Source organism: Ctenopharyngodon idella, chromosome 21 (assembly GCF_019924925.1).
Source record: "Ctenopharyngodon idella isolate HZGC_01 chromosome 21, HZGC01, whole genome shotgun sequence".
Classification (NCBI taxonomy): domain Eukaryota; kingdom Metazoa; phylum Chordata; class Actinopteri; order Cypriniformes; family Xenocyprididae; genus Ctenopharyngodon; species Ctenopharyngodon idella.
In genome coordinates, this window is record NC_067240.1 from 27,103,113 (window position 1) to 27,131,047 (window position 27,935).

Here is a 27,935-nt window from a genome sequence, read left to right on the forward strand (position 1 = left end):
AATTGATTTTGAACGATAATTTATAAACCTTAAAAGACAGACCTACTGAAGCCTTGAGCCAGCATTATTTCAGCTTACTTTTAAAATAATCGTGTTTAACAGAGAGATTTCTGGTGGAAAAACTACATTACCCATGATGCTGTGCAAAAAACTACACCAATCAGAGTCGAAAAAAGCAACACATGCTCCAAAATAGCTCTTTAACCCCGCCCACTCACATGAAGCACTGCGAATGATGTATCGAGTCGATCTCTCAACGCTCTCAATAAACTAATAAACTATAAATAACTAATATATATATATATTTACAAATATATATATATTATTTGTAAATGAGTATTTGCTGTTCGCAATGCTTCATGGGATTGTAGTTCTTTTCTCAGTAAAGCAGTGGTCAGAGTCTATAGAGAACAAGTTGCTTATTTGGGCTTCTAGTGTTAATAAATCACGGGTCGCGTTTTTTTTTTTTTTTTTTTTTTGGGGGGGGGGGGGGGGGGCATATTTTAAAAAATATGGTTGCTTGTTAGGAAAATCTGACTAGCAACTTTATGGTCGCTGTTTTGTGTTTTTACAAAAGATAACGTTCCTGTGTCATCTAATGTTTGCCATTGTGTTTTGCCTGTGTGCCTTGCCTGTTCATCCCAGCCCAAATAACTTCACAAACAAAGAATATCTCCGATAAACATTTTATTGTTGGAAAAAATATGTAGAGTTGAGAGCTTCAGAGTAACAAAAGAAAGACCAGCGAGTGTAGAAACTTCAGGGTGTCCCATGGCCCAAAATAACAAACAAAAGTAGTCAATATAAAAAAAGATAAAATAACTTAAATATCAAAGAAAAGTGATACTATAATATTCAGTGCCATCTATTCCAATGAAGACAGGCGAAACAACACAGACACACACTCAACTCAAAACAAGAATAAATGCATAATATAAAAGAACAAAAACACACATCCGTAACAAGGTGAAGGTATACACGTTTTTTTCTTCGAATTTGTTTTGAAATGCTTAAAAGCATATGATACAGCATGTATTTGCAGTTTGAAAGACAAATTAAATGATGCTGTAGTTTAGTTATTTTTACTAGTTTACAGATATCAATTACAATCAGTGACAAAAAGCAAAAATAAAATAAATAAATAAATGCCACAAAGAAAGAATAAACATATTTGCAAACAGAAGTGGGAAAGATGCTTGATAAAGTGTTAGCTACCATGGTTTTAAAAAGTCAAATACTAAATTATCTACTATAAGAGAATCAGAAAATCAGCATGAGATTACAGTGTTATCATTGTAAAAACAAAACATATATGGAAATTTAACTTGTCTTGTTAGCTCTAGTTCTAAATACAGACATGAAAAACTGAAACATGTTTTGTTAGGTCAAACTGTTCCTCATTAAAGGCTGGGTCTCCTCTCTGCTGACTGGGGCTTTTGCCATCAGGTGCCTCTGAAACTCTGGATACATGGGTTCATTGTTCTGCTGAAGAAAAGAAGCTTTTACTTCATAAATATTACATTTGAATTATGTGTTGTTGCTAAATATGTATTTATAAAGTATTGCTATTGTATGGCTGCAGCCACAAACCTTAGAGACTAAGCAATATGCAATGCAACTAATTTCAAGGGGTGGTTGATTATGATTTCACTTTTTTAACTTCAGTTAGTGTGTAATGTTGCTGTTTGAACATAAACAACATCTGCAAAGTTACAACGCTCGAAGTTCAATGCAAAGAGAGATATTTTCTTTTACAGAAATCGCTATTTAAGGACTACAACAAACAGCTGGTAGGGACTACAACAAGCTTCTTCCCGGGTTGGTGACATCACTAACCCTAAAATTTACATAAACCCCGCCCCTGAGAACACACAACAAAGGGGGTGAGGCCATGTTGGGCTGCTTTAGAGGAGAGGAAGAGTTGTTGTAGTAGAGTGTTGTTGCCATGCCGTCATTTTACGCCAGACTGCTTCACAAACGAGGGTCAATTCAACACTGGATTCGTACAAAAGATTAACATGACGGCACATGCTAGTCAATGAGTTGAATCAACTCCACAGCAGCTACATAAATTTATCCACTAACCATTCAGAAACGTTCTAAAAGTTGTAACTTCTTCCTGAGTCTCTCCATCAGTCTCGACTCCAGTTTGAATAATGTAAGGCTGAACACCGTTACTGACAATCCTCATTTTGGCTGCGTGAGATTCTCCAGCTTTGTTGTTGTTGAGCAACCGAAGCGTGAGCTGTTTAAGCTCCTCCCTCTTCTGGAAAGGGGGCCGGGAGCAGCAGCTCATTTGCATTTAAAGTGACACACACAAAAACGGTGTGTTTTTGCTCACACCCAAAAAGTGGCAATTTTAACATGCTATAAAAATGATCTCTAGGGTATTTTGAGCTGAAACTTCACAGACACATTCTGAGGACACCAGAGAGAGATTATAGGCATTATAGGTCCCCTTTAATAAAGTGGTCTTTACTAAAAATGCATGTATAATGCATCACCCTAAACAGAATAAAGAAATTATAATGTCAAATTGAATAAATGTGTTAACGTGTATGCTAATAAGTTAATTTTGACATCCCTAGTTATAAAAGGAGTCCAGCCCAGCTAACAAATTTTTGTTCTAAAGGCCCTTTCATACTAAGTGAAGCAAGTCGCCATCGAATGGTGCTTTTGCTCTGAACGCGAAACAATTGATTGCCTTCGGCTAATTCATGCCTGCACGATAAGCGGGTTTGTTGTTCCAACAACGTGCTTCGACACCTCACCTGGCTGGATTGCTTTGGCAGCAAGTTTGCAATAAATTCTCTGATGTTGGCAAAGGTCGGGCGCAGAGTTGGTTCCAGGCTCCAGCACATTTTCATCATTGTGTACCTACAGAAGATCAAGTCACTTATATAGATTTGCTTATTATTTATCGTTTCTTTTTTAAAACTTTTCAAATGCTTGTAAACTCACATTTCATGAGGGGCAAAATCTGGCTGTGGCATGTGATAACCATCTTTAATCATCTTATAGAACTGTGCATCAATCACAACATTAGGGTAAGGACTCCTACCTAAAAACAGGAAAAAGCATCATAATACCCACAAAATGCCTTCATGAAATGAACATTTTAATAGGTTTGAACAAGTAAATTCACTTACCTAAGGAAAAGATCTCCCACAAAAGGACGCCATATGACCAGACATCACTCTGTACTGTGTAAAGACATTCAAAAATGCTTTCAGGTGACATCCATTTTACTGGCAGCCGTGCCTGAAGAACCAATAAAACAGAAAGTAAAAAAAAGGATATCTTTTTTTAATTAAAATTAGAGACAGGTACAAGGGAAAAGATGTTTACCAACTGCTAATGCAATGATAAAACACATACAATCAATTGGTGAATTATTCAATGATTTATGAATTTCTATTCATTTTACTTATACATTTATTCCCTTCCAATAAAATGTATTTAGTATTATTCAGTCAGTGTGCCCATGATGATCCCTGTCTGCCACCGAAAGCACCTACAATGAGTACGTGACGGTCAGAATTGGACCATGGAACATCAGAAGAAGGTTGCATGGTCTGATGAATCACATTTTCTGTTAGATCAGGTGGATGGTAGGGTGTGTGTCGTTTACATGGGGAAGAGATGGCACCAAGGATGCACTATGGGAAGGCCGGCAGAGGCAGTGTTATGCTCTGGACAATGTTCTGCTGGGAAACCTTAGGTCCTGGCATTCATATGAATGTTACTTTGACGCGTACCACCTACATAAAGATTGTTGCAGAACACGTACATGGCAAAGGTGTCCCCTTTCAGCAGGATAATGCACTCTGGTCATCGGCCATTTTGTCCACATTTATAAACTGGAGATTTGTGATTTCTCTTATAACACTTAGCATAGTACTTCCTTTAGTGCAGCAGAGATTTAGTGGTGTATGCAGTCATTCGTAAGACAGCAGAATGCACAATAACATTCTAAATGTTGAATTGTTCATAAAAAAAAAGAATACAAGAAAAAAAATAACTTACATTCCCCTTCACCACATAATTCAAGTCATTCATGATGTCTCGCGCAAGGCCGAAATCACAGATCTTTACAATGTAGCCGTCAGCCACAAGATGTTCCGTGCAGCCAAATCTCTGTGAATACACTGATCATAAACAGCATTATAAAATGACAGTGTACAAAAAAAACTTCACATAATCTCACACATAATTAGTCTTACTGTGCAGTTTGGTATCCATAAAGGCAACTCTTTTCTATATAACAAAATTGAAATTTGACTTTGGCTGTCAAATTTTCAAAATGACAAAAAAAGCTTAAAGGGGAGCTATTATGCAAAATTTACCTTTATAAGGTGTTTAATCACCAATGTGTGTCCACAGTGTGTGTAAACAACCAGCCTATAATGGTAAAAATACACTCACTACCTTTTTTTTTTTATAATTCCCATAAATCTCTTCAAACGAGCTGATTCAGATTCTCCCCTACGATGATGCCATCATAGGGAGAAGCCCCACCCACAACCAGTGACGATCTGCCCTATTAGCATAGACATAGCCCAGAGTGAGAAGCATTGAGTCTGCCATTTCTGTATCCTCGCTGTAGCAGCATTACAAAAGACGCATTACAAGTGTTGTTTTGAGATGTACCAATGAACATAAGAGTGTCCATACTCCCATCACTGAGGACATTGTGGTTAAATCTAAAGGGTTAGTTCACCCAAAAATGAAAATAATGGGCAGCATCAGTTCTGTATATGAAGTTGGTATTGACCCATCTTTGAGAATCAACCTTTGAGAAAATACAGCATTTAACAGACCTTGTTTAAAATGATTGCCACAACCGTACAAGACTTTACCTACTTTCTTTGGGACATTTCCTTCAAAAATTAAAGGGTTAGTTCACCCAAAAATGAAAATAATGTCATTTATTACTCACCCTCATGCCGTTCCACACCCGTAAGACCTTCGTTAATCTTCGGAATGCAAATTAAGTTATTTTTGTTTAAATCCGATGGCTCAGTGAGGCCTCCATAGGGAGCAATGACATTTCCTCTTTCAAGATCCATTAATGTAATAAAAACATATTTAAATCAGTTCATGTGAGTACAGTGGTTCAATATTAATATTATAAAGTGACGAGAATATTTTTGGTGCGCCAAAAAAAAACAAAATAACGACTTATATAGTGATGGGCGATTTCAAAACACTGCTTCATGAAGCTTCGGAGCGTTATGAATCAGTGTGTCGAATCAGCGGTTCGGAGCGCCAAAGTCACGTGATTTCAGCAGTTTGGCAGTTTGATACGCGATCCGAATCATGATTCGATACAAAAGATTCATAAGATTCATATTTGTTTTTTTGGCGCACCAAAAATATTTTCGCCGATTTATAATATTAATATTGAACCACTGTACTCACATGAACTGATTTAAATATGTTTTTAGTACATTAATGGATCTTGAGAAAGAAAATGTCATTGCTGGCTATGGAGGCCTCACTGAGCCATCGGATTTCAACAAAAATATCTTAATTTGTCTTCCAAAGATTAACGAAGGTCTTACGGGTGTGGAACGGCATGAGGGTGAGTAATAAATGACATTATTTTCATTTTTGGGTGAACTAACCCTTTAATTTTTGAAGGAAATGTCCCAAAGAAAGTAGGTAAAGTCTTGTACGGTTGTGGCAATCATTTTAAACAAGGTCTGTTAAATGCTGTATTTTCTCAAAGGTTGATTCTCAAAGATGGGTCAATACCAACTTCATATACAGAACTGATGCTGCCCTCACGTGCTATCGGAATTATCATAAACAAGAGTTTCCTAGTTAAAAATTGGACATGGAAACCCTTTCTGAGATTTTTGGTGCATGAAATTGTCCTGTTTTGTTGTTGCCGGTATGCCAGAGCATGAGTTCTTGAAGCTCCGCCCTCTTCTTCAAAGGGGGCCGGGAGCAACAGCTCATTTGCATTTAAAGGACACACTCAAAAAAGCGGCAATTTTAACAAGCTATAACAAATTATCTGTGGGGTACTTTGAGCTATAACTTAACATACACACTCTGGGGACACCAGAGGCTTATTTAAAATTTTGTAAAAAGGGGCAATAATAGGTCCCCTTTAATAAAAGTACTATTATAAGTAGTGTATAGAACTTCCTCATATCAATGCCCCCTGTTGCCCCCAGGCCTGATTTTATATGGTGCTTATTTGTTATTTTGAAGCTCAACAGCCCCAGTGCCTATTCATTTACATTATAACAAGTAGAGGGATATTTTTTTAATAATGTCCATTGGCACATAGACGAGTAATCACATGCATGATAGTAGAAATGATAGGGCATTGCTAGATGGTTGCTTACTAAAAGAGCCCAGCCCTAAGTGTCTATGATAATCTCTCTCTAGATACGGATCAGGTCCTTCCATAAGTCTTTGGTATTTTGTCTATGGCACCCTTAGGCCTACTGTATTCAATTGTTAGACATAAGGCGCGTTTCCACCGCAGGAACTTTCCCCAGGAACTAGGGACTTTAGGGTGGTACTCGGTGTGTTTCGACCGCAGGAACCAGGGTCTAAATGAAGTTCCGGGTAAAAATTTCCCCCTCAGAAAGTCCCTGCTCGTGAGTACTTTTTCAAAGTTCAGGAACTTTCGGGGGTGGGACTTGGGCGCTGAACATGCTGATTGGTTGAGTTCATGCAGCATTTTGATTGGTTGACTCCATGCAGAATTTTATTTCAACCACCATTTTTAAAAGTCTTTTAAAAGTGTGAGCAGTGAGAGTTGTTTGCTATTTGAATCAATAATGAAGTTTAAAAAATATGACCGATGAACTGACAACGAGATTCAGGCTTTATTAAGCTTATATGCGGAGGACAAAATCTAGAGGGAAATGGAAATGGAAAGTCACGCGCGTTCCTACGACACCGGACTTAATCTTGGAAACGCAGACAGCAACAGGTCTGGGGGAAAAAAGTTCCTGGGACAAATTGTTCCAGGTAATTTTGGTGAAAACGCGTCTATACTCTGAATAAAAAGTTGTAGCCTACAAAAAGGAGAGCTTAATTTCTTCCACATTAGCAACAATTTTGACATACATATATGTAACATATAACCAAGAAATATTACATTTTTGGAGGCTAGGAATTCCATTCCTTGTGCCACTTGATAGGAGAACTTCAGCAAATCAATATTATCCAATGACCATGTGTCCTTCCCTCCTTCATGGCAAGATTCTGTTGGAAAAGTCCAAAAAGGGTAAGGATGCCTAATTTTTCCTATTACAGGAAATTTGGTCTGTTTATTACTTTACCCTGACAAAGGTCTTTTGACATCTGTGTTGATTGTGCATCATTGTAGCTCTCTGAGCCATAAAAAGTGATCCTAAAAGAAGAAGGTGTACATGATTGGCAATAGAAGAGACGCTACAACCATAGCACATTTAGTCACAGCAATATCTACAAGTTTTAAGTAGGTATAATTTCCCTTATGGACAATCAATCTAAAACCAGCTTCTGGTGGCAGCTGGTTCAGTTAGCTGAAGGACCTCAGTTTTGACCCGATAAACCTTGCAACAAAAGGTGCCTGACCACCTTCATTTGCTTTTATGTTTTTCCAGCAGGGTAGGAAGAAGAATGCTTTAATACTGCTGGGATTCATAATAATACAGCAATGATCACAGTATCTAAAACAAACAAAAAAAAAAAGTGGCTGTACAAGCCTTCCTTTATTATATGACAATGACATGAACATACCTTGCAGAATGGCTCTTTTGAACTGTCACATTCTTGTAGAGGTTTGAATCCTCTGGGAAACTCTGAAGACCAAAAAAAGTATTTGCAAATGTTTCTGCTCGTTGACGCAAGAAGTTGAGGAGGTCACCATGGCAGCAGTACTCTGTGATCATCAGCATCGGTCCTATATCAAAATCAAATTCAGAGATCAACCAACACTGATATTTTTTTTACAACTATTATTATACAATAATTATTATTAATAATAATATTGGAAGTTGCAAAATACACTTGGATCAAAGATCTAAGGGAGATCTAAATACACTTGATATCTTTGTTATATTGATAATCTTACTGATTTCACTGCTTTGTAATGTGAGAATATATCTTTGATTTACCTTCTTGAGTACAAGCGCCCAGCAGATTGACTATGTTTTCATGCGGCCCAATATAATTTAAGATCTTCAGCTCAGACATGAGTGCTTCTTTTTCTTCAAAGCGGGCACTAGCTGTTTGGGACAGAAATAGAGAGATTATTGTATCAAGTTCTAAACTTGAGGTGATTGAGGTATTGTGTTATTGGATTAATCCTCATTCTCCGGCAGTCCAAAATATATGTCCAGGGCCGATTTTTAGTCCGAATCCTAAAGGCTGATTTTAAAGGGGCTTTATGTACGAATTTTCATGTATTAATCACTTTTTATTGCCAATGTGTGAATAGCTTGTAACAAAACTTAAAAAATGAGACCTTCCCCGACTTCCTTGGTTGTCTATGAAAGCCTGTAGACTGACTTTTATGTAAGGGACTAAGGCCGTTTTTGCCGGGAAAATCAAAAGGATGTAACATTTATGCATGCTCCCGAAAGCCTCTCTTCCGTTCAATGGGCCTCATTCATTGAAACTTTCGAAAATATATGAGTAAATTTGGAGTAATTTGCATGTAAAACCTTTCTGAAAATTCGCAAACGCTTCGTAAACATCAGATCTGATAGTTAAACTTATGTTAATGAATTCCAATAATTCGTAAACAGGGTGCGTGTGCTCGTCCATTAGCATAATCCCCACCTGTGAATTACAACTACATAAATCACGTGTCCAGGAACGCTGTGGAATCTTCCGGACTCCATTCTCAGGTTTGGCTCCAGTCTTGTATAAATGCAACAGAGACTAATAGGCCATATGCCTAACAGTAAATATTCAGTTAACACCAAAGCGTTTTTAGCCAGCTGGTGGCGCTTTAGAGCTCATTTTGAAGAATATTAACTTATATTAAGTTCTCCATTGTTGTTTAGTTGTTGTACAAGTAGGATAGTTGGTTGGTGTAGTATTTGAGTGTATGCAGGCAGTGAGCTTGTGCTAAAGTCACGTGACCCACCAGAAGACCATGTGTTGTGCATAAAGGTGTATAATTGGAATAAGTGTTATATATTTAAAGTAGCCAACACTTTTGACAAATATAACAGCTTATAGTGGGCAAATTTAACTAGAAATTTGATCATTTGAGTCATCTATTTTGTCATCAAGACTCCAGACTTCTTTCTCTGCTTCTCTTTACCTTCACACTTGAGACTACAACACAAAGACAAGCAACTCGCAGAAGTTCGCTGAAGACCCTGCAGTGTTTTTTTTACCGTGTTGTCATATTAAATCCTAAACCATGACCCAACTTTCGCTACCTAAACAGATTCTATATCTGAGATATTCATAGATTCACTCCAAATATATTAATTCTGCAAAAATCTACTTAAATGTGTTATATTGAACTTACGCTTGAGCATTTTCACTGCCACTCGTGTAACGGTTTCGTCCTTGACAAGCCCATAAGCAGTTGCTTGCACCACCTTCCCAAAAGCTCCTGCTCCTAGAACTTGTCCTGAAGTAAAAGCAATGGTTTCCTTGTTGCTGTTATTATTTCTTATGATTAACAACAACAAAACTATGATAATGTAAAACAGTGAGCGCTACAGTACCAAGCTTCAGCTTATTTCGGGGAAACTCCAGTTTTTTGTTGTATGGAAGTTGGGTGGGGTCAATGAATGTGTAATTGTTCCCATCATTCACCTCAATGATTTTCCATTGGATTTCATATTTCTGTGCCTTAACAAAAAGGTGGTGTTAAAAAATCGATCTTCTGCGTCATTTGTGAGTACAACGGAAGTGAAAAGGATACCTCTCTGTGCTTGTAGAAGAGGATCAGCATCCATAAGGTCATCACAGCGAAGGCTCCAGAGAGAACGACAGTGATCAACACTGAAATTGACCACACTGATGTATTGCCAGGAACATCTACATTAAAGATGATGACAGATGACAACTATTTCAAATGCACAAAATGGTGCTTAATTGCAGGGATATTGACATTTTTCTTACATGAAATCGTATAAGTGAAGATATCACGATGTTCCCCAGCAATGTTTGTAGCCACACACTCAAAGGTTGAATTAGTCTTTGTGTTAGTCACTGGTAACACACTCTTCACCAGCACTGGTTCATCCCCCAAAGTGGACTGGTTGGCTTTTAATTCCACAGCTGATGTATGGTTATGTCTACACCTGTCACCCAATCATATTAAAATCAGAAAATTAGAGCATCCTCACATATTTCTTGAAAACATACTACCTTATATAACAAACTGGACATACATAGTTCTGGTATCTTCACACTGGAACCACCGAATCCTGGGTACAGGATAACCAGTCGCCACACAAGTGGGAATTCCATTTTCCCACTTAATTTCAGTATTAGGCTTCTCTGTATGTTTGGAAAGAAAACATGATCAAACTTTGGTTTCATTCGTTTATGAGATCTTTGGTTCTCTATTAAGCAAATGGACTCACGGTAGACATGAACGGTAAAAACGATTGAGGCCATTGACACTGGCACTTCTGGCTGTGAAGATGTAGTGACCATTTTCTTGTACTCTAACATGTCTCAGCAGGATTGTTGACATATAGCTGTTACTGTCAAATATAAACACACATCGTCAGTGTCACTTAACAAAACAGAGCTTGCTCTTCTTTAACAGGTTGATGTTTCTGGGTCTCATTTCCTGAAACCATTATAAGCCTAAGTGGATAGCAGAATCATCCCAATGTCATTGTAACTTAAAAGGATAGTTCACCCAAAAATGAAATTGATCCCATCATTTACTCACTCTCAAGCCATCCTAGGTGTATACGACTACTTTCAGATGAACACAATTGGAGTTACAGTATATTAAATAATATTCTCACTCTGCCAGATTTTGCAGCCCCAAAAAAGTGCATCCATCCATCATAAAAGTAATCCATACAGCTCCAGGGGGTTAATAAAGGCCTTCTGAAGCAAAGCGATGGATTTTTGTAAGAAAAATATCCATATTTAAAACTTTATAAACTATAATAACTAGCTTCCGGCAGACGGCCGTACGCATTGAGTTCCAGTGGAAGAGTGACCTCTGACCCGATGCATGACGTAATGACGAATGCAGAAGCATAGAGGATAGAGCCAAACAAAACACAGGTCATGAATTAGAAGACTGAAATGATCATTTTTAAATAGAGGATTTCGATACAAGAGGAGCTTGAGTTTGTTGTCCAGCCCTATTTGTTTGAACCGCGAGAGGCGTCTAAGCTTACGATATTCCTACATCCTGCGTCATACATTGGGTCAGAGGTCACTCTTCTGCCGGAACTAGACTTGCATACACTCTAAAAAATGCTTGGTTAAAAACAACCCAAGTTGGGTTGAAAATAGACAAACCCAGTGATTGGGTTGTTTTAACCCAGCAGTTGGGTTAATTGTTTGCCCAATGTGCTGGGCAGTTTTATTTAACTCAACTATTGTTTAAAAATTACTATATGTCTGGCTTAAAATGAACCCAAAATAGGTTGGAAATTAAAAATCAGACACATAATTACTAGAGGCAACAGTAATAATCAAAAGATGAACATTTATTAATAAACAATTTAATAAATGTTTATTGTTTAATTATTATTCATTAAACTTATTAATAAATGTTAAATTCCAATATATTTTGGGTTCATTATAAGCAATTAATACAGTAATTTAATAAAACTATCCAGCAGGTTGGGCAAACATTTAACCCAACCGCTGGGTTAAAACAACCTAATTGTTGGGTTTGTCCATTTTCAACCCAACTTGGGCTGTTTTTAATCCAGCATTTTTTAGAGTGTACAGCCGTCTGCAGGAAGCCAGTTATTATAGCTTAGTTATTAAAGTTTTAAATATGGACATTTTTTAGCTCAGTGAACCTTAAAGTGCCCCTATTATGCTTTTTCGAATATGCAGTGTGTAATGTAGCTATCAGTGAATGTAAATGGTTGGCAAAGTTGTAAAGTTGAAAGTGCTTGATAAACAAAGTTTTTGTCTCCCAAAAGAAAGAATCGACTCTGAACCGCCTAAACGAGTCATCATGAACTCCAGTCTTACTTCCATGACCTCCATGCATAACACATTTGCATAATGCCCGCCTATGGTCTTTGTTGGCTGCCCACGAACAACGCCTACTTTGACCCTCAAACACTGTAGCTGGTTCGTGTGGTTTACATCATGTCGAGAAGACGCAAATTTGTGTTATTTTCACTTCCAAAGGATGAGGATGTGAAAAAATCAGTGGTTAGAATTCATTTTTACAACTATACCACAGCAGTATAATCCCAACCTTTTGTTATGTTTCTGTCATTTTATTGATGACTGTTTCGTAAATCTCTGCGAGTTCAACTCAGGATTTGCAAAAATTAACCATGGTTTTACTACGAATAAAGCCAAAAAAACAACTTATATTATTGTAGTTATTCCATGGTAACCACAAATTAACCATGGTTTTGCTTCAAAAACCGTAGTTTAACTATGATATTTGTGTGGTTATACAAGTGGTAATAAAAAACATGGTTTTACTAAAATAAAACCATGGTTAATTTTCGTAAGGGTTGTCCATGAAAGATATTGTTCTATACAATATTACATATAATGTTAGGTGTCTGCTAACATTGCATAACATTCCACTTAATCCTCTATATAATAGCCGTCAAAAGCCCAACTAATGCAGTCACTATATACTACCTGTCGTACTTCATGGCAGCAGAGGTTTTCAGCTTCGGTTGGCATTCTGATACAGTTCACCTCAATGAATTATAAATACAATGACACTGCTATCACATCTTATAATGTACCACAAACTAAGTTGACACTTACCACTGAGAAACGTCCTGCTCAAGTCATGCTTGCGAGTTTCTAGGTTGATCGGCTACTTCTTCAAACATTTCATCATCGGACTTGATCTCGAATTGATAAGGTAAAATTGATCCCATCTTTTCCGTCCTTACACTGTGTACAATCTCTGTTGATTGACAGGTCTCCGTAACTGAGATTCAGTTATGGTAATGGGCCTTTAGTTTCCGACACACACTGTACGCAGTAGACCAAACACAACAGACCAGGCCATCTGACCAATCAGAGCACAGTAGGCTAATGGAAAGGAGAGGTTTAGAGAGACCGAATCTTCGAACTGCTTCGAACAAATCGTTTGAGAATCGTTGAGTAATGAGGTGATATTAAATGCACATCACGAGAAAACGAAAGTGTTTTTTGATGTGTAACAGACGTAGGCCGGTAAGAGCTGCGCATGTAAACCTCACTCCCCTGATCTCAAGAGGCACTCTAGCGACTGGCACTAGAGACTGTAGTCTTTAGTCTCCTTGTTAGAGCGCCCGCTTCCCATGTGGATGGGCCCGGGTTTGAGTCCCACCTAGAGAGGGCGGTTCGAATTGGAGGGGCTACATTGGTGCCGTGACCCAGATGGGAGTGAGGTTTAGGGGGGTGAGTGTAACAGACGTAGGCCAGAAAGAGCTGTGCGTGTAAACCTCACTCCCTTGATCTCAAGATGTGCTCTAGCAACTGACGCTAGAGACTGCGGTCTTTAGCCTCTTTATTAAAGTGCTCGACTCCCATGCGGACAGGCACGGGTTCAAGTCCCGCTTAGAGCGGATGGTTTGAACTGGAGGGGCTACTTTGGTACCGTGACCCGGATAGGTTTGAGGTTTAGGGCGGTGAGTGTAACGGACGTAGGCCAGTAAGAGCTGTGCGTGTAAACCTCACTACCCTGATCTCAAGACGTGCTCTAGAGACTGCGGCCTTTAGCCTCCTTGTTAAAGCGCCCCACTCCCATGCAGACAGGCACGGGTTCGAGTCTTGCTTAGAGCGGGTGGTTCGAACTGAAGGGACTACATTGGTGCCGTGACCCGGATAGGTTTGAGGTTTAGGGGGGTAAGTGTAACAGACGTAGGCCGGTAAGAGCTGCGCCCGGGTTCAAGTTTCACTTAGAGCAGGCGGTTCGAACTGGAGGGGTTACAGATGTATGTAAACCTGTTGTAGGAGACCTCCTAAACAAAATTAAACATCTTTAAATAGCATAATAGAGGCATTTTAAGAGGCTTATTATCTAGAACTGATCGAGGCTCAGATAACTTTATAATTCTAAGCACAAAAACAAATGAACTAAAAGTCTGTGTAACCTTTTATTTATCTGGTGAAAGGTTTCCTCGTGGGTGTGATTCGATTTGGGAGTTTTCCAAAATGTCCATTCAACTTCAGGATATGCATCAATTTCCACACCAAGTTTAACAGTATCCCCTTGCATCACCTCAACATCCGTTCTATTCACCTTGTGTTCAGAGGACAGGATGGAAGTAAGTTTAATGTAAGGCTTATCTGAAAGAAAACACCAAGACCATGACTTAAACACAATTTCACAGACAAATCTTGAATAAAATCATTTGAGTGTTACTCTCTGGTATAAAGAAACCTACCTACAACTGTAAGAACTGCTGTGACACTGCTTTTTCCAGCTTCATTGTGACTGGTGCAGGTTAAATTCCCTGTTTGAGACATGTTGACTTGATGAATAGTCAAAAGGGCAGTGATGCACTGCGTCACTCCATCACACTTATTGCGTGACTTTTCATGATTCAATACCTAAGTTGGACAAATCATGATCATTTTTTTAACCAAGCATAGTGCAGTAAGCATTCAAAACAATCTGGCATCATATTTGCTGACAATAAGGAACTGAAATGGATTTAGAGGAACTGAACAGCCTGGCTTTGAATTGAAAACAGGTCCCACTTTATATTTAAAGGATTAGTTCACTTCAGAATTAAAATTTCCTGATAATTTACTCACCCCCATGTCATCCAAGATGTTTATGTCTTTCTTTCTTCAGTCTAAAAGAAATTAAGGTTTTTGAGGAAAACATTCCAGGATTTTTCTCCATATAGTGGACTTCACTGGGGTTCAACAGGTTGAAGGTCCAAATGTCAGTTTCAGTGCAGCTTCAAAGAGCTCTACATGATCCCAGACGAGGAATAAGGGTCTTATCTAGAGAAATCCTGGAATGTTTTCCTCAAAAACCTTCATTTCTTTTCAACTGAAGAAAGAAAGACAAACATGGATGACATGGGGGTGAGTAAATTATTAGGAAATTTTAATTCTGAAGTGAACTAATCCTTTAAGTATCTTTACTATGTAAAAACATTTAAATTAATCATTAGATTAAAATGCACTTATTGTGTACATACATGTTTTTACATGGTACTTAAATTGAATCAGTAGCTGCATGAAGTTAGAGCTGTACTCATTTCTGTAATTACATCTATATTTACACTGCTGACCTTTTCCCTTACCCCACCCTTAAACCTACCCATATCATGAAACCTCTCTCAATGCAATACAGAAACTGTCAAAACAACGAAAACAACAAGTACATTGTTCCTGACAATTACTATTTTTCTTTTGATTATAAGTACATAGTAGTTAAATATAAATTGTGACTGAAAACATGCATAACTACACTACTGCTTGTCACTGTTAGTGCTGTAGATTGTATCAAGCATCCATTTCAGTGATGTGTGGTAAAAATATAAAGCATAGAAATCTTTTGGTATAATATTTTGTAATCCTTCTAGATCTTGGGGCTATGTCTTGGTCTAGATCTGGGCCTCGAGGGGTCTGGAACTTGAAGAATTTGGTCTTGACTCCAACTGTTAGGCAAACATACCAATTAACAGATTTGTAGAAGTCATAATAGTGTAACTTACAGATCACATTTTTTTTAGTCTGGGTGTGATTTGCATCATAAAAGAGGAGCAAGATTTGGTCCCTGGCAGTAGAGTAGATGCTGTAAACTCGACCTACAGATTAGGAGTCCCTAGCACAGTCAAGATCCTGACATATTTAGGGCCCTATGATTTCAGCGATGCAGTAAACATGGACGGAATCACAGAATACAGTCATAAAAACGGAACATGGAATTTGAAATTTTTGATGAATAAGTAAAAAGTAGGACAATACACATAAATCAAATCGCAGCTAGCGTCTGTCAATATTAAACTGCAAAAAGACTATTTAAATATGAATGCTGCATGTTCAGCGTGTCTCTGTGTGAATGAATGGCGCAGACGCGCGGTTTGGTTTACCACACACACTGAAGCACGCGTGACGCTCGCGGTGTTTTCAGGATCTGCTGCCTCACTATATGAGGACATGAATGCATGAACTTCATCTCCAGAGCCGCTCTGAGAGTCACTTCATGAGCATTTTACCGTTTCATTTAAGAAAAACTATCATAATTTCATAAACACAGAAACTTGGTCTTCACACTTTACGGCAACCCGTCAAAATAGTAGAATTTAGCTACGTCTTAATTTAATACTATCATTAATAATAATAATAATAATTATTAAAATTTTATTTTTTTAAGAATAATCACAATTTTTTAATGCAATTTTCAAGTGTTTTAATGTATTAATTATGCCTTGTAATGCACCTTATAATACAACATATGATCTCATGAATAATTGTAACCAGAGTTATATTACATTATAGTAGTTATTTTCTCATTGTTACAGCTTTAGAAAGTATAATGCATTAAAACACATGACAAACAACCAATTTCAGATGTAAAAGGACTCTGCAAATATTATAATGAAATATTACTTTGGTTACAATTATTTATGAACAGAAATAATGCATTATAGCATACACTTTGAATACCTTTATAATGCATTATACATAAAGGCTTTAAAGGTTAGTTCACTCAAAAATGAAAATTCTGTCATTAATTACTCACCCTTGTGTCGTTCCACACCTGTAAGACCTTCGTTCATCTTCAGAACACAAATGAAGATTTGTTTTAATGAAATCCAAGAGTTTTCTGTCTCTCCATTGACAGCCTACGCAACTACCACTTTCAAGCCCCAGGAAGGTAGTAAAGACATTATTAAAGTACTTCATGTGACTCCAGTGGTTTAACCTCAGTTTTATGAAGCGACATGAGTGCTTTGTTTGCGCAAAAAAAAAAAAAAATAATTTACCATTTTATTTGCAACACATGGAAGAGAGAAAGCTAGACCCCTAACTTTTTGACTAGAATTTCAAAACAGACAGCAGTCTTTTCTGTGATCACAAGCTGAGAGTCAGATCTAGACCAAGACATTATTGTGTAATGAAATCCAGGCGAAGGCCATGTTGTCAAGAGGTTTCAAGGCCAAAAATACAAGACCATGATTGCCAGATTGATTCAGTTCCTTACCAATAATCTCATACTTTATTTCATGTTTGTAATTAGATTGAATTCTTGGAACACATCACTCCACCTTTTCTGCAGAGCTCCAGGTGATGTTATACGAATGACCTTGGTTTATTAGGTGACAAGGGATTTGCAGCGTTTCACCAACAATTCGCACAAACTGATCAGCTGGAAGTGACAGCAATGGTGGGTGTTGTTCTGCAGAAAACAGATGGGTAGTGCAGAATTGGTATAATAAGATAAGATTTTTTTTTTTTATCAATATTTTTTTTTTTTATACAAAACAGTGTATAAGACTCACTTTTTAAGACAGTGATTTGGAAGATATCAGACATCTTTTGGACTCCTTTAACTTTCACAGTGCAAACATAACCTCCTTCGTAGCTAGGCTGAAGATTTTGTATCAGTATGCCACATTTGGGATCCGCAGTATAATTCATCTCGGATGGGACAGCTGATCCATTTTCCATCTTGAGTGAGAACTCTGTACTTTCTGGGTTTGTCACCAAGCAGTCCAGCAAGCAATTCAAGCCTTCTTTTTCAACTATTTGTGTGGTTTGAGGGGTAGTAAAGGCTTTTTCAGAATCTATTGCAGAAAAAAAACAAACAAACAAACAAAAAAAAACAGACATTTCAGCCAATACCAATAACTGATTATTATTATATCTTTTATTTTTGTACATACCTACATTTTTGTGAATTTATTAAGTGCAGATGCTGTAAAGCACGGTTTTGATTCATTAAATGCCAAACAAGTTAAAATAGCCATTTCTGATTAAAGTCAATTTGGTTCTTAAAGTCACAATTCCTAGTGCTTAGTGTCTACATTCTGTTAAAAAAAAAAAAGAAAATTCTGTCATTAATCACTCACCCTTGTGTCGCTCCACATCTGAAAGAGACTCGCCTTCAAAACACAAATTAAGATCTCAAACCACTCAACCACACAAAATTGAGTGGTTTTGTCCAAATTTTCTGAAGAGACCACTGAGGTTCATTCTCGTGTTACGCAGCACGTTTGAGCTTCCACAAGAACCAATGAGGTTCATTCTTGTGTTACGCAGCACGTTTGAGCTTCAGCAAGAACCAATGAGGTTCATTCTTGTGTTACGCAGCACGTTTGAGCTTCAACAAGAACCAATGAGGTTCATTCTCGTGTTACGCAGCACGTTTGAGCTTCAACAAGAACCAATGAGGTTCATTCTCGTGTTACGCAGCACGTTTGACCTTCTGCAAGAACCAATGAGGTTCATTCTCGTGTTACGCAGCGTGTTTGAGCTTCAACAAGAACCAATGAGGTTCATTCTCGTGTTACGCAGCATGTTTGAGCTTCAACAAGAACCAATGAGGTTCATTCTTGTGTTACACAGAACGTTTGAGCTTCCACAAGAACCAATGATGTTCATTCTCGTGTTACGCAGCGCGTTTGAGCTTCCGCAAGAACCAATGAGGTTCATTCTCGTGTTACGCAGAATGTTTGAGCTTCCACAAGAACCAATGAGGTTCATTCTCGTGTTACGCAGAATGTTTGAGCTTCCACAAGAACCAATGAGGTTCATTCTCGTGTTACGCAGCGCGTTTGAGCTTCAACAAGAACCAATGAGGTTCATTCTCGTGTTACGCAGCACATTTGAGCTTCCGTATGGGGTTCTCGCGCACATGAGGGAGAGTAATTAATGACAGAATTTTCACTTTTGGGTAAACTATCCCTTTAAGTCATTTTAAAAAATCCACCTTGAATAAATTTATTTACGTTTGTTTAGCCACTGGACAGTAAGTATATAGTCAGTGTAAATTGTTTAGTCAGTTGGTCATCATTGCAAATTAAACCCCTTCAGGGAGATGCAACATTTACTTTGCGATAATTACTGTACACCGACTGTCCAGAATGTAAATTCTAACTTTTAGACAATCACTCTAAATTTTTATAGTGCACATACCTTTAACATATATGTGGATCTCTGAGTACAAGTCTGTTTGATTCTTGTAACTGCAACGGTATGTTCCTGTGTGATCTGCAGTGGGGTTTTTGACAGTGAAGACATTTTGATTGACGGATTTCTGATGTCTGCCGAACATTTTCTTCCATATGATATCCGCCGGTCCGTCGCAGCTCAAACTGAAGCGTTTGGTAGCTGACCAGACCATCTCAGATTGGTTCAGTGGAGAGGAGTTCAGCTTTATCACTGGTGCGGAAAACTCTGCTCAGACACACAAAAGAGCAGAGAAGCTCAAGAAAAGTGAAAACAACAACTACGTGTAGAAATATGTTAAATGCTGTGCATAGGTAAACAATGAGTTTGATTAATTCAATGATTCTCGATGGCAAACAAAGGTATCATCAAAAGCTTGTTTATTGTAAGTCTGTAGCACATGCAATGGGTTACAGGTAAAGTTAGATCAACTGTAACACACAACAGTATAAAAAATCATTCAAACACTGACTTGATATGTTATATAGCTATGATAGAGTAACACAAAACACAAGATCATCAACAAAATGATTTGTACTTCCTTTGATTTTTTTGATTAGGATTTCATGTTTAGTTCGTTTTAGCTACATTTTGTGATTCTTTTTTGCATGCCGTTTTGTTAGTCCAAGTATAATATGTCATCAAAATGCTTTAAACGTAGGCCGTTTTGCCGGCGCATTTATTGGCCCTGTCTCTTCACTGCATCCTGCAGCATGGTAGCAATGCGAGACACTTGCAGCAGCAGCGCCTGGTGGTTCTCTACGAGGAGGCTCTGAAGGCGAGCCATGCTCTGGAGGTGGCTCAGTTGCTGCTCGCCCTGGTCGCTCACAGCCCGCAGGACCTTCAGGACTTCAGCCTGAACGCTGGCCACCTCCTTGTTTTCTTGCACCAACTGATTTAGGTTCTTCACCATTTCACCGTACCAGCCCCTGCTCTCCTGCTCTTCCTGAATGAGTTGGGCGAGTGACTGCTTTAGCTCGTCCAGCCCGCAGCATGCTGAAGACGGTGACACCTGGGGTGGACCCTGCTTGGTGTCAGGGGCTGAGTTCTTATCCAAATGACTCATTGTCATATCATATGGGGTGATTAGTTCTTCATTTGCTAAAGGGAGCACACATATAGAAAGCTTCAAAATTTCCCCACAAACAAGTTGTATTACTGTATGTCAGGTTTCCTCAAAGCCTCACGGCCCTGCAGAGTTTAGCTCCAACCCTAAACAAAAATGCCTAAGCAAGATAATCAAGGACTACAGAGTTATTAGAATTATTAAATTAAATTACAGGTACAGTAGGTGAGTTTGATCAGTGTTTGAGCTAAACTCTGCAGGGCAGCGGATTTGAGGAACCCTGCAGTATATAAATTAAGTTTATGAAATTATATGGGAGTTGACATGAAATACTTTTGGGAAGTTGACATGTTTGTGACATGGTACATTCCATCTGAAACTATTCTATAAAGCATTTTGCATGCAGTATTGTGACCTCGTATTAACTGAGAGACTACATGGAAAGCTTTTAAAATTTTACACTGCAGGAGCTTTTAAATAATCCAGTGAAGGCAAAAAGATGGTTAAAAATGCAAAATATTTTCCAGTAAAATATGTAAACCTCCTTAAAAATGCATTTTTTTTTATTGTAAATGTTTTTTTTTTCTTTCTTGAGCATTAGTATATTTGAGCATAAACTGGTTTTATTCTCAAAACAAGACAAAAAAAATGCCAACGAGGTGAGAAAAATCAACTTAAAGTTCATAATTATTTTCCAGTAAAATATGTAAACCTCTTTAAAAATGCATTTTTTTTTATTGTAAATGTTATTTTTTTCTTTCTTGATTATTAATGTAGTTTTGAGAATAAACCAGTTTTATTCTCAAAACAAGAAAAAAAAATGGCAACAGTGTGAGAAAATTTTTTTTCTAGTAAAATATATAAACCTCCTTAAAAATTCATTTTTTTATTGTAAATGTTTTTTATTTATTTCTTGAGCATTAATATAGTTTTGAGCATAAACCAGTTTTATGAAAATAATGGCAACGGGGTGAGAAAAATCAACTTAAAGTTCATAATCTTTAGTCAAAATAACTTTTTGAAATGACATCTCTTCTCTTCTCCGATGGTGTATTTACAACCCGTTACTAGCTTTGTTTCCATTCAACTATTTTTATGCACATTTTGGGATATCGCAAAAAAAAAAAAAAAAAAACGCTGGATGGAAACAGAAAGATGCGCATAAATTATATTGAGGTGGATACATTTTTCATCCGATAAGATGTGCATAAACTATGATCAAGACATTTACCATCCCTTGATGAGCAACATAAAACTCGTGTGACTTTGCCTCAACAGAGGATGTGATTGGATAATTGGACTAACCAGCGGACCAATGACAACCCAGCATCTCAAATGTTGGTTTGGTGGTTCTGAAACACCTGAGCCAAAGTCTGTCATGAGAATAATTTGATTTAATTCTTTCCCAGAAAAGTCTAACATAATTGTGTTCACAAACAGCAGCATCTGAACGTAAGAGAACATGACAGCTTTTGTCTCCACGCTCTGAGGCGCAACTCATTTATGATGTAGGAAAAACAGCCACAATAGCTTCCCCGATTTTGCATCAATTTCCAAGGAAGTGATGATTTTGTTCTCTTGAACACGTGGGGTGGAAACGCTGCTTTATTCGTAAATGTTTTATGTGATATTCCAATTTGTTAAATTGTTAAATTCGCAGCTTTGAATGGAAACACAGCTAATCACATGAGATTGCAGCAATGGCCAACCACAACCATCCAATCGATTCCCGATGGACAAAATCAAGCCCCGCCCTACATTTGTTCTTGTTCCCAAAGCTGTTTCACTCGGATATACGTCACAATAATAGGGAAGAAAAGCCTATCGCAACTTCCCTTTCATGCAGACTTTAATTTAACATACTGGGAAACAAGTCTTGTTATCTTTCAGTTTTGCTTCTCAAGAATATTTATATTGTTTTAAGGATGGTTAGATATTTTTTACTGGAAAACAAGATGTTTAAAAGCATTCTGCTCCACAAAAAGAAGAAGGTTTGGAACAACATGAGGGTGATTATATCTCTTTCACATGCATATACATTTCAACAAAGTCTTGATGGACATTATGCTTCAGTCACATTGACTAGTGGTGGACATCTCAATGTGGTTTGCGCAAAATTTAAGGCTATTTCTAGTGTAAAATAGCGGAAATTGCAAGACACGACTTTGGATCACTGTTTTTGCAACAACACAGGGTCTTGACACAATTTTGAAGAAGGGGCCCGAACATTATTTTTAACTTTAGAAAAGGGAAACGAGAGAAAGCCATGAGATGGCTTTATATGAAGGGGGGAAATGTCTGAAACATTCTAGAAGCAGCCCCTTTGATTGGGTCCCTCAGGAAACACATTGCACCGGTGGCCCATTGCACAGCCACATCCCAGGGGTCTGTTTCCCATTCCCACTTTCACTTCTGCTTTGAGTTGGACAGGACACACCAAATCTAGACAGGACTGTTAAAAAGTTGGCCATCAAAGCCACAAACATAACACACCTGTCTTAAAAACATTTTATTTCCCATGTACACAATTCATGCACAGCTTCATACACTTCTGACATGATGTACTACAACATTTAATTATTGTTACTGAAGGCATATTTTAAGAATTGTTTTGGACACTGTGCAACAGACAGCAGTGTCTCTTAAATTGCTATCAGAAGGAGGGTTATGGCAAAATGAGTTATTCTTTTTTTGGCAAAATTGTTATTCTCACATTCTCTATTAAAAAAAACCTTCAAAATTATGTATGATTTGTTGGAATCCGACAGCTACACCTGTTTGAAGTCGATTGAGTCAGCAAAGACAGTTTTGAGAAAAATCGAGTTAAAGTTTTCTGAAGGCTCCAAAATAAAATCACCTAACAACCATACCTTAAAATCCCTGGTAATACCACCACATTTGGCCACACGCAGGCTATCTAATATAACGTTACAAATCAGATTTTTCACCAACTGTTAACCAAACGTTCACTTAGATGAACAGATAATGTTTGCGTGAATACTTGCGAAGATATGTATATGTGTAGGCTATATCGGGATCGCGCGCTGTCGGAGGCGTCTTTGTGCGCGCGCTTCGGATCTGTCAGTCAAGATCCTTTTGTTTACATCAGCATTAGTTCAAAAATCACATTTCATTGGTTCAGACTCATACCATCGAGAATTCGCTATGAATATTCACAAAGTTGAAATGCTGCCAGTTGTCCAGAAGCGAGCAGAGAAAAACGGCATTGTTCATGGTCAAAAGAAAGGTGCTCCTCTCAGAAAACGTACAAATAAAGATACTTTTAGATGTTTAATTGCTATTTGGATCGTTAGACGAGGGCTTAATGAACTCATTTTTGTGAAAAACTCAATTTTGACCAAAATTGACATTTTTCATTTGTTTTGCCTGTAGCTCGAAAATAGCGTGCGCATTCCGACTCATTTTGCCAGCACGCGTCACAATGTATATATATATATATATATATATATATATAAAGAAAGAAAATGAACACAGGATGTTTGGAATTATTGGAAGAATCATTTTAACAGTATACAGAATTATAATTAGTCCTAAATAAATAGTACATCAAAGTACATCTTAAAATTAAAGTTAAAAATTCTTTATTTCTTTTTGCCTTTGACAACTGGACATTACCAATCCATTCCCTGCAGGCTAATGCCTTTTGGAAATTAAGCCTTCCTAAGCATAATGTCAGGGTGATGCCATGTGTAAGATTTGATTTCTTGCAGAAGAGGAGGTCTAATTTTACACATCTTTAAAAAACGTTAGTATAGAGATAAGAATTGACTCACCTTTAGCCATACAAGGCAGTACAGCAACGAAGAGGGTGATACAGAGCATCCTCCGGTTCATCTTTGTCACGCTTGGGTTGGTACAAACTGTGGTCTACTTGTCTGAAACACTACAGGAAAACTGACTTAGGTGTGATGACACAATTTACTAAAACCTCGTGCATTAACTTCCTCTCCAGACTTTTGAACTTTGAGCCCACTGAAAAAGCAACTTAGCCTTTTTCGTAAATCATATTTTTCTGTGCATCAGATTTCAATGAAGCATTATTTGCATTTGTTTAAATTAGTACTGACATTTTACTATTACGTCATTAAATAAATATATCCAAATAAGTAATATCATTATGTCATTAAGAAGTATTGTACAGACTGTATGGCAGAAGAAATAAGAATGTGCTATAGTTTAAGTTACTATAAATCAATTAACAACCTGTGTAGCAAAAATTAAGGTCACTAATACACTGATGAGCCAAAACATTATGACCAGTCACAAGTGAAGCAAATATCATTTTAGGAATAAAGATCTGAGTGATTTTGTTATGGGAGATTGTTATGGAAAGGCGACTGGGTCAGATTATTTCTGAAACGGCAAGGCTTGAGTGTTGCTCTCAGTCAGCAGTGGTGAGAATTTACCATCAGTGGTCTGAGGAGGGACAAACCACAAACCGGCAACAGTGTCAGAACTGGACCTTGGAGCAGTGGAAGATGGTCACCTTGTCTGATGCTCTGGGCAATGTTCTGCTGGGAAACCCAGGGTCTGGCCATTCATGTGAACGTAAATTTAACACGCGCCACTTCCTAAACACTGTTGCAAACCAGGTCCGTGGCGTCAGTTGGGTATGGCAGGATGTGGCGGCTGCCATACTTTGGCTGCCTGGTCAGGTCAATGCAAAGTAGTAGGAGTGTAACAGTATACAAGAATGAGGGTTCAGTACGTACCCCGGTTTTAAAGTCACGGTTCGGTACAGCAAGGTGAGAAAGCTAAAGATTTTTCTTTTTTTTTGTTAAACAATGGTTTACTGAACAAACTGTGTCTTTGTCTTTAAATTCATTCAATTATAATTAAATTTTTCTTAAGGATAAAATAATCTATTTTAGCTAATTCTGTAAACTATATAGGGAGCCCTTACTTGCACATTATTATAATATTAAAGGTTACAATTAACAAACTAGTCCAAACTATTAAATTCAGTTGCTATTTATATTTAGATATAATCATCAACACTCAAATAATAATATTAAAAACACTGTATGTAAACATGTAAATTGCACATAAGGCAGTTTTTGCATTAACTTCTATATCTAATTATAAAATGATGTTTCTCCAATTTGTTTTTGAAATATAATAATTTACACAGTGGCTGTCATAACTTGTTTCCATGACGGATTTATTTAGATATATATTAAATAATTAAAGGTTTAGTTCACCCAAAATGAAAATAATGTCATTTATTACTCACCCTCATGCCGTTCCACACCCATAGTGATGGCCGATTTCAAAACACTGCTTCATTAAGCTTCGGAGCGTTATGAATCTTTTGTGTCGAATCATGATTCGGATCGCGTATCAAACCGCCAAACCGCTGAAATCACGTGACTTTGGCGCTCCGAACCGCTGATTCGACACGCTGATTCATAACGCTTCGAAGCTTCCTGAAGCAGTGTTTTGAAATCGGCCATCACTATATAAGTCGTTATTTTGTTTTTTTGGCGCACCAAAAATATTCTCGTCGCTTTATAATATTAATATTGAACCACTGTACTCACATGAACTGATTTAAATATGTTTTTAGTATATTAATGGATCTTGAGAGAGGAAATGTCATTGCTGGCTATGTAGGCCTCACTGAGCCGTCGGATTTCAACAAAAATATCTTAATTTGCGTTCCGAAGATTAACGAAGGTCTAACGGGTGTGGAACGGCATGAGGGTGAGTAATAAATTACATTATTTTCATTTTTGGGTGAACTAACCCTTTAAGACTTCACTAACAGTTTAAGTAAAGTTTATAATTAATATATAGGCTAATATAGTGCATATATTTAGGGAAGAGTTCATTTCTCTAGCGAACTAACAAGCTGTGGACACTGAATAGCTATTCTGAGGTAAATGTAATTCTACGTGACATTGTTTACAAGCTGTTTTATTGACGTCTTTCCGCGGTTGAAACACTGAATGAGCGATATGATACGTTTCAGTAAGATGTACTGTATCTTTCGACATACCTTCAGATGTTCATTCATGTTTATTCTATAACTAGTAGTGAAGAGGAAGAGATGATCGCGTTCACGCGCGCTCCGCGCTGCCACTTGAACCTATGCGCCTAAAGTTATACAATCAAAAAGCGTCAAAACGGCATTTATTGTTTGAATTTCGTGATAAAATCGACAGAATTTGAAAGATGATACTCTTTGTTTCTTATCGAAAGTAACAAAACACAGCTTATTGCGATTATTGGCAGTTAATGCTGGTTAAAAAAGGTTAGGCAATGCATTACCGCGCGATCGCCTGTGACTGACTCTATTCGTCGTCTGCATGAACCGAAGCCTGACGTTCGTACAGTAGCCTACGGTTCGAGACGAATACCGTTACACCCCTACAAAATAGCTTGTTTTTATTGCAGGATTAACGGTGTTATAAGTGTAACATGTAGACTAATTTGTAATTAATTTACAGTTTTTCTCAATCGATTTGACACATTTACCCCTAACTCAGATCACTGTTCTCAAAACAGTTAACTCAGTGATCTTGTAATTGTGTTGCCTACGTTTTCATTCATTTCACACAAACTGCAAATAATGTGAATCATTTTCTCAAAACACTATGCACAAAATCCTCAGATGTTTTTATATTTACAGTTTTTCTCAATTGATTTGACACATTTCTCCAAAGTAATATAACTGCTCTCAAAACAGTGATCTAATCACACTCTTAGCTTAGCCAAACAGTTCAACTTTACTGCAAAATAAAGCACTGCATTTCTTTCTAGTAATGCATTTATTAAAGTAAATACTAACATCAAAACTACAAGTGTATTCTCTAACGATTTTACAACACTTTCAGCTGTAGATGTAGAAATACACTAACAGAAATACACGTTTATTGTAATGTTTTTCCAAAAGGTTTTGTTATATGGTTCATTGAGCACATAAAGCTTTTTAATTCAATTTATTTCAGTTGTTATATAACATTTTAGTGTTTATTTTTTTTTTTTTTTTTGTCAGGTGGTACAACCAAATATTTGTAAATATTATATCATTGTACCACCTGACATGGAAAGTGTACCAACCTACCAATACTTGAAATTAGCAGTTTTTATCAGTATTTGAGAGAGATCTACAAACCTTTTCACTCTGCCACAATGATCCATTGATTTCCTCTGCATAATCAGGCTTAATGTTATTACCTTGTCAATTCCAGTCTGGTCTCATTGTTAATACGTAGATATTAATACGTTACTTTCAAAGACACAAAACGTACATTTTTGTACGTTTAGAAAGGTGCTAAAACGTACAATATTGACGTAATTATGGCACTAAAACTTACGTTTTTACAGCGAAAAAACGTAAAATATTTACGAATCTTTCATGTCATAAGGATATATGTATAATTTCCATTGTATCGTTTTGTAGATAAATGTAAGATCCCTAAACCCCATCCTGAACCTAAACCTACCCATTTTATACAGAATGTTAAAAGAATAAAACATAAAGAACAGAAATGTGTAGGAAAATGACAATTTTAGTAAAAATATAACATTAAAACGATATTTTGAGCCACTAATCCTACAC

The 27,935-nt window shown here is 37.3% G+C and overlaps 2 protein-coding genes and 1 long non-coding RNA gene across 4 annotated transcripts in view; 1 reads left to right on the forward strand and 2 right to left on the reverse strand.

The window, feature by feature from the left end:
- LOC127504122 (uncharacterized) overlaps positions 1-27,935 on the forward strand; it is a 1,137,365-nt gene that overhangs the window by 1,108,871 nt on the left and 559 nt on the right. The gene's annotated exons all lie outside the window — the stretch shown is intronic.
- Positions 673-14,192, reverse strand: csf1rb (colony stimulating factor 1 receptor, b). The gene is given in 17 exon segments (XM_051878529.1): positions 673-1,485; positions 2,772-2,877; positions 2,962-3,061; positions 3,150-3,261; positions 4,027-4,112; positions 4,115-4,148; positions 7,124-7,230; positions 7,308-7,378; positions 7,750-7,912; positions 8,127-8,237; positions 9,497-9,601; positions 9,699-9,825; positions 9,899-10,014; positions 10,099-10,280; positions 10,371-10,479; positions 10,566-10,688; positions 12,925-14,192. Coding segments are annotated over 16 exon segments (1,725 nt in total). The 5' UTR covers positions 10,657-10,688; positions 12,925-14,192; the 3' UTR covers positions 673-1,380.
- On the reverse strand, positions 14,538-24,307 carry LOC127504114 (macrophage colony-stimulating factor 1 receptor 1-like). 2 transcript variants are annotated; one of them, XM_051878551.1, is made up of 5 exons: positions 24,145-24,275; positions 19,252-19,512; positions 17,616-17,900; positions 17,382-17,512; positions 14,538-14,606 (listed from the first exon to the last, which is right to left on the reverse strand). In XM_051878551.1, the coding sequence occupies exons 1-5, from the start codon at positions 24,203-24,205 to the stop codon at positions 14,598-14,600; spliced, it is 747 nt and encodes a 248-aa protein (XP_051734511.1). In that variant the 5' UTR covers positions 24,206-24,275; the 3' UTR covers positions 14,538-14,597. The 2 variants fall into 2 exon arrangements, with proteins under 2 accessions (XP_051734511.1, XP_051734512.1); XM_051878552.1 differs by lacking the exons at positions 14,538-14,606; positions 17,382-17,512; positions 17,616-17,900; positions 19,252-19,512 and adding an exon at positions 19,648-20,385 and having other exon boundaries at positions 24,145-24,307.

Excerpts from the sequence above, each read along its gene's own strand:
- LOC127504114 (XM_051878551.1), bottom strand. The coding sequence starts at position 24,205 with ATGAACCGGAGGATGCTCTGTATCACCCTCTTCGTTGCTGTACTGCCT. Across the intron at positions 19,513-24,144 it reads ACTGCCTTGTATGGCTAAAG|AGTTTTCCGCACCAGTGATA; the intron begins GTGAGTCAATTC and ends GTGTCTGAGCAG. Across the intron at positions 17,901-19,251 it reads GATCCACATATATGTTAAAG|ATTCTGAAAAAGCCTTTACT; the intron begins GTATGTGCACTA and ends TTTCTGCAATAG.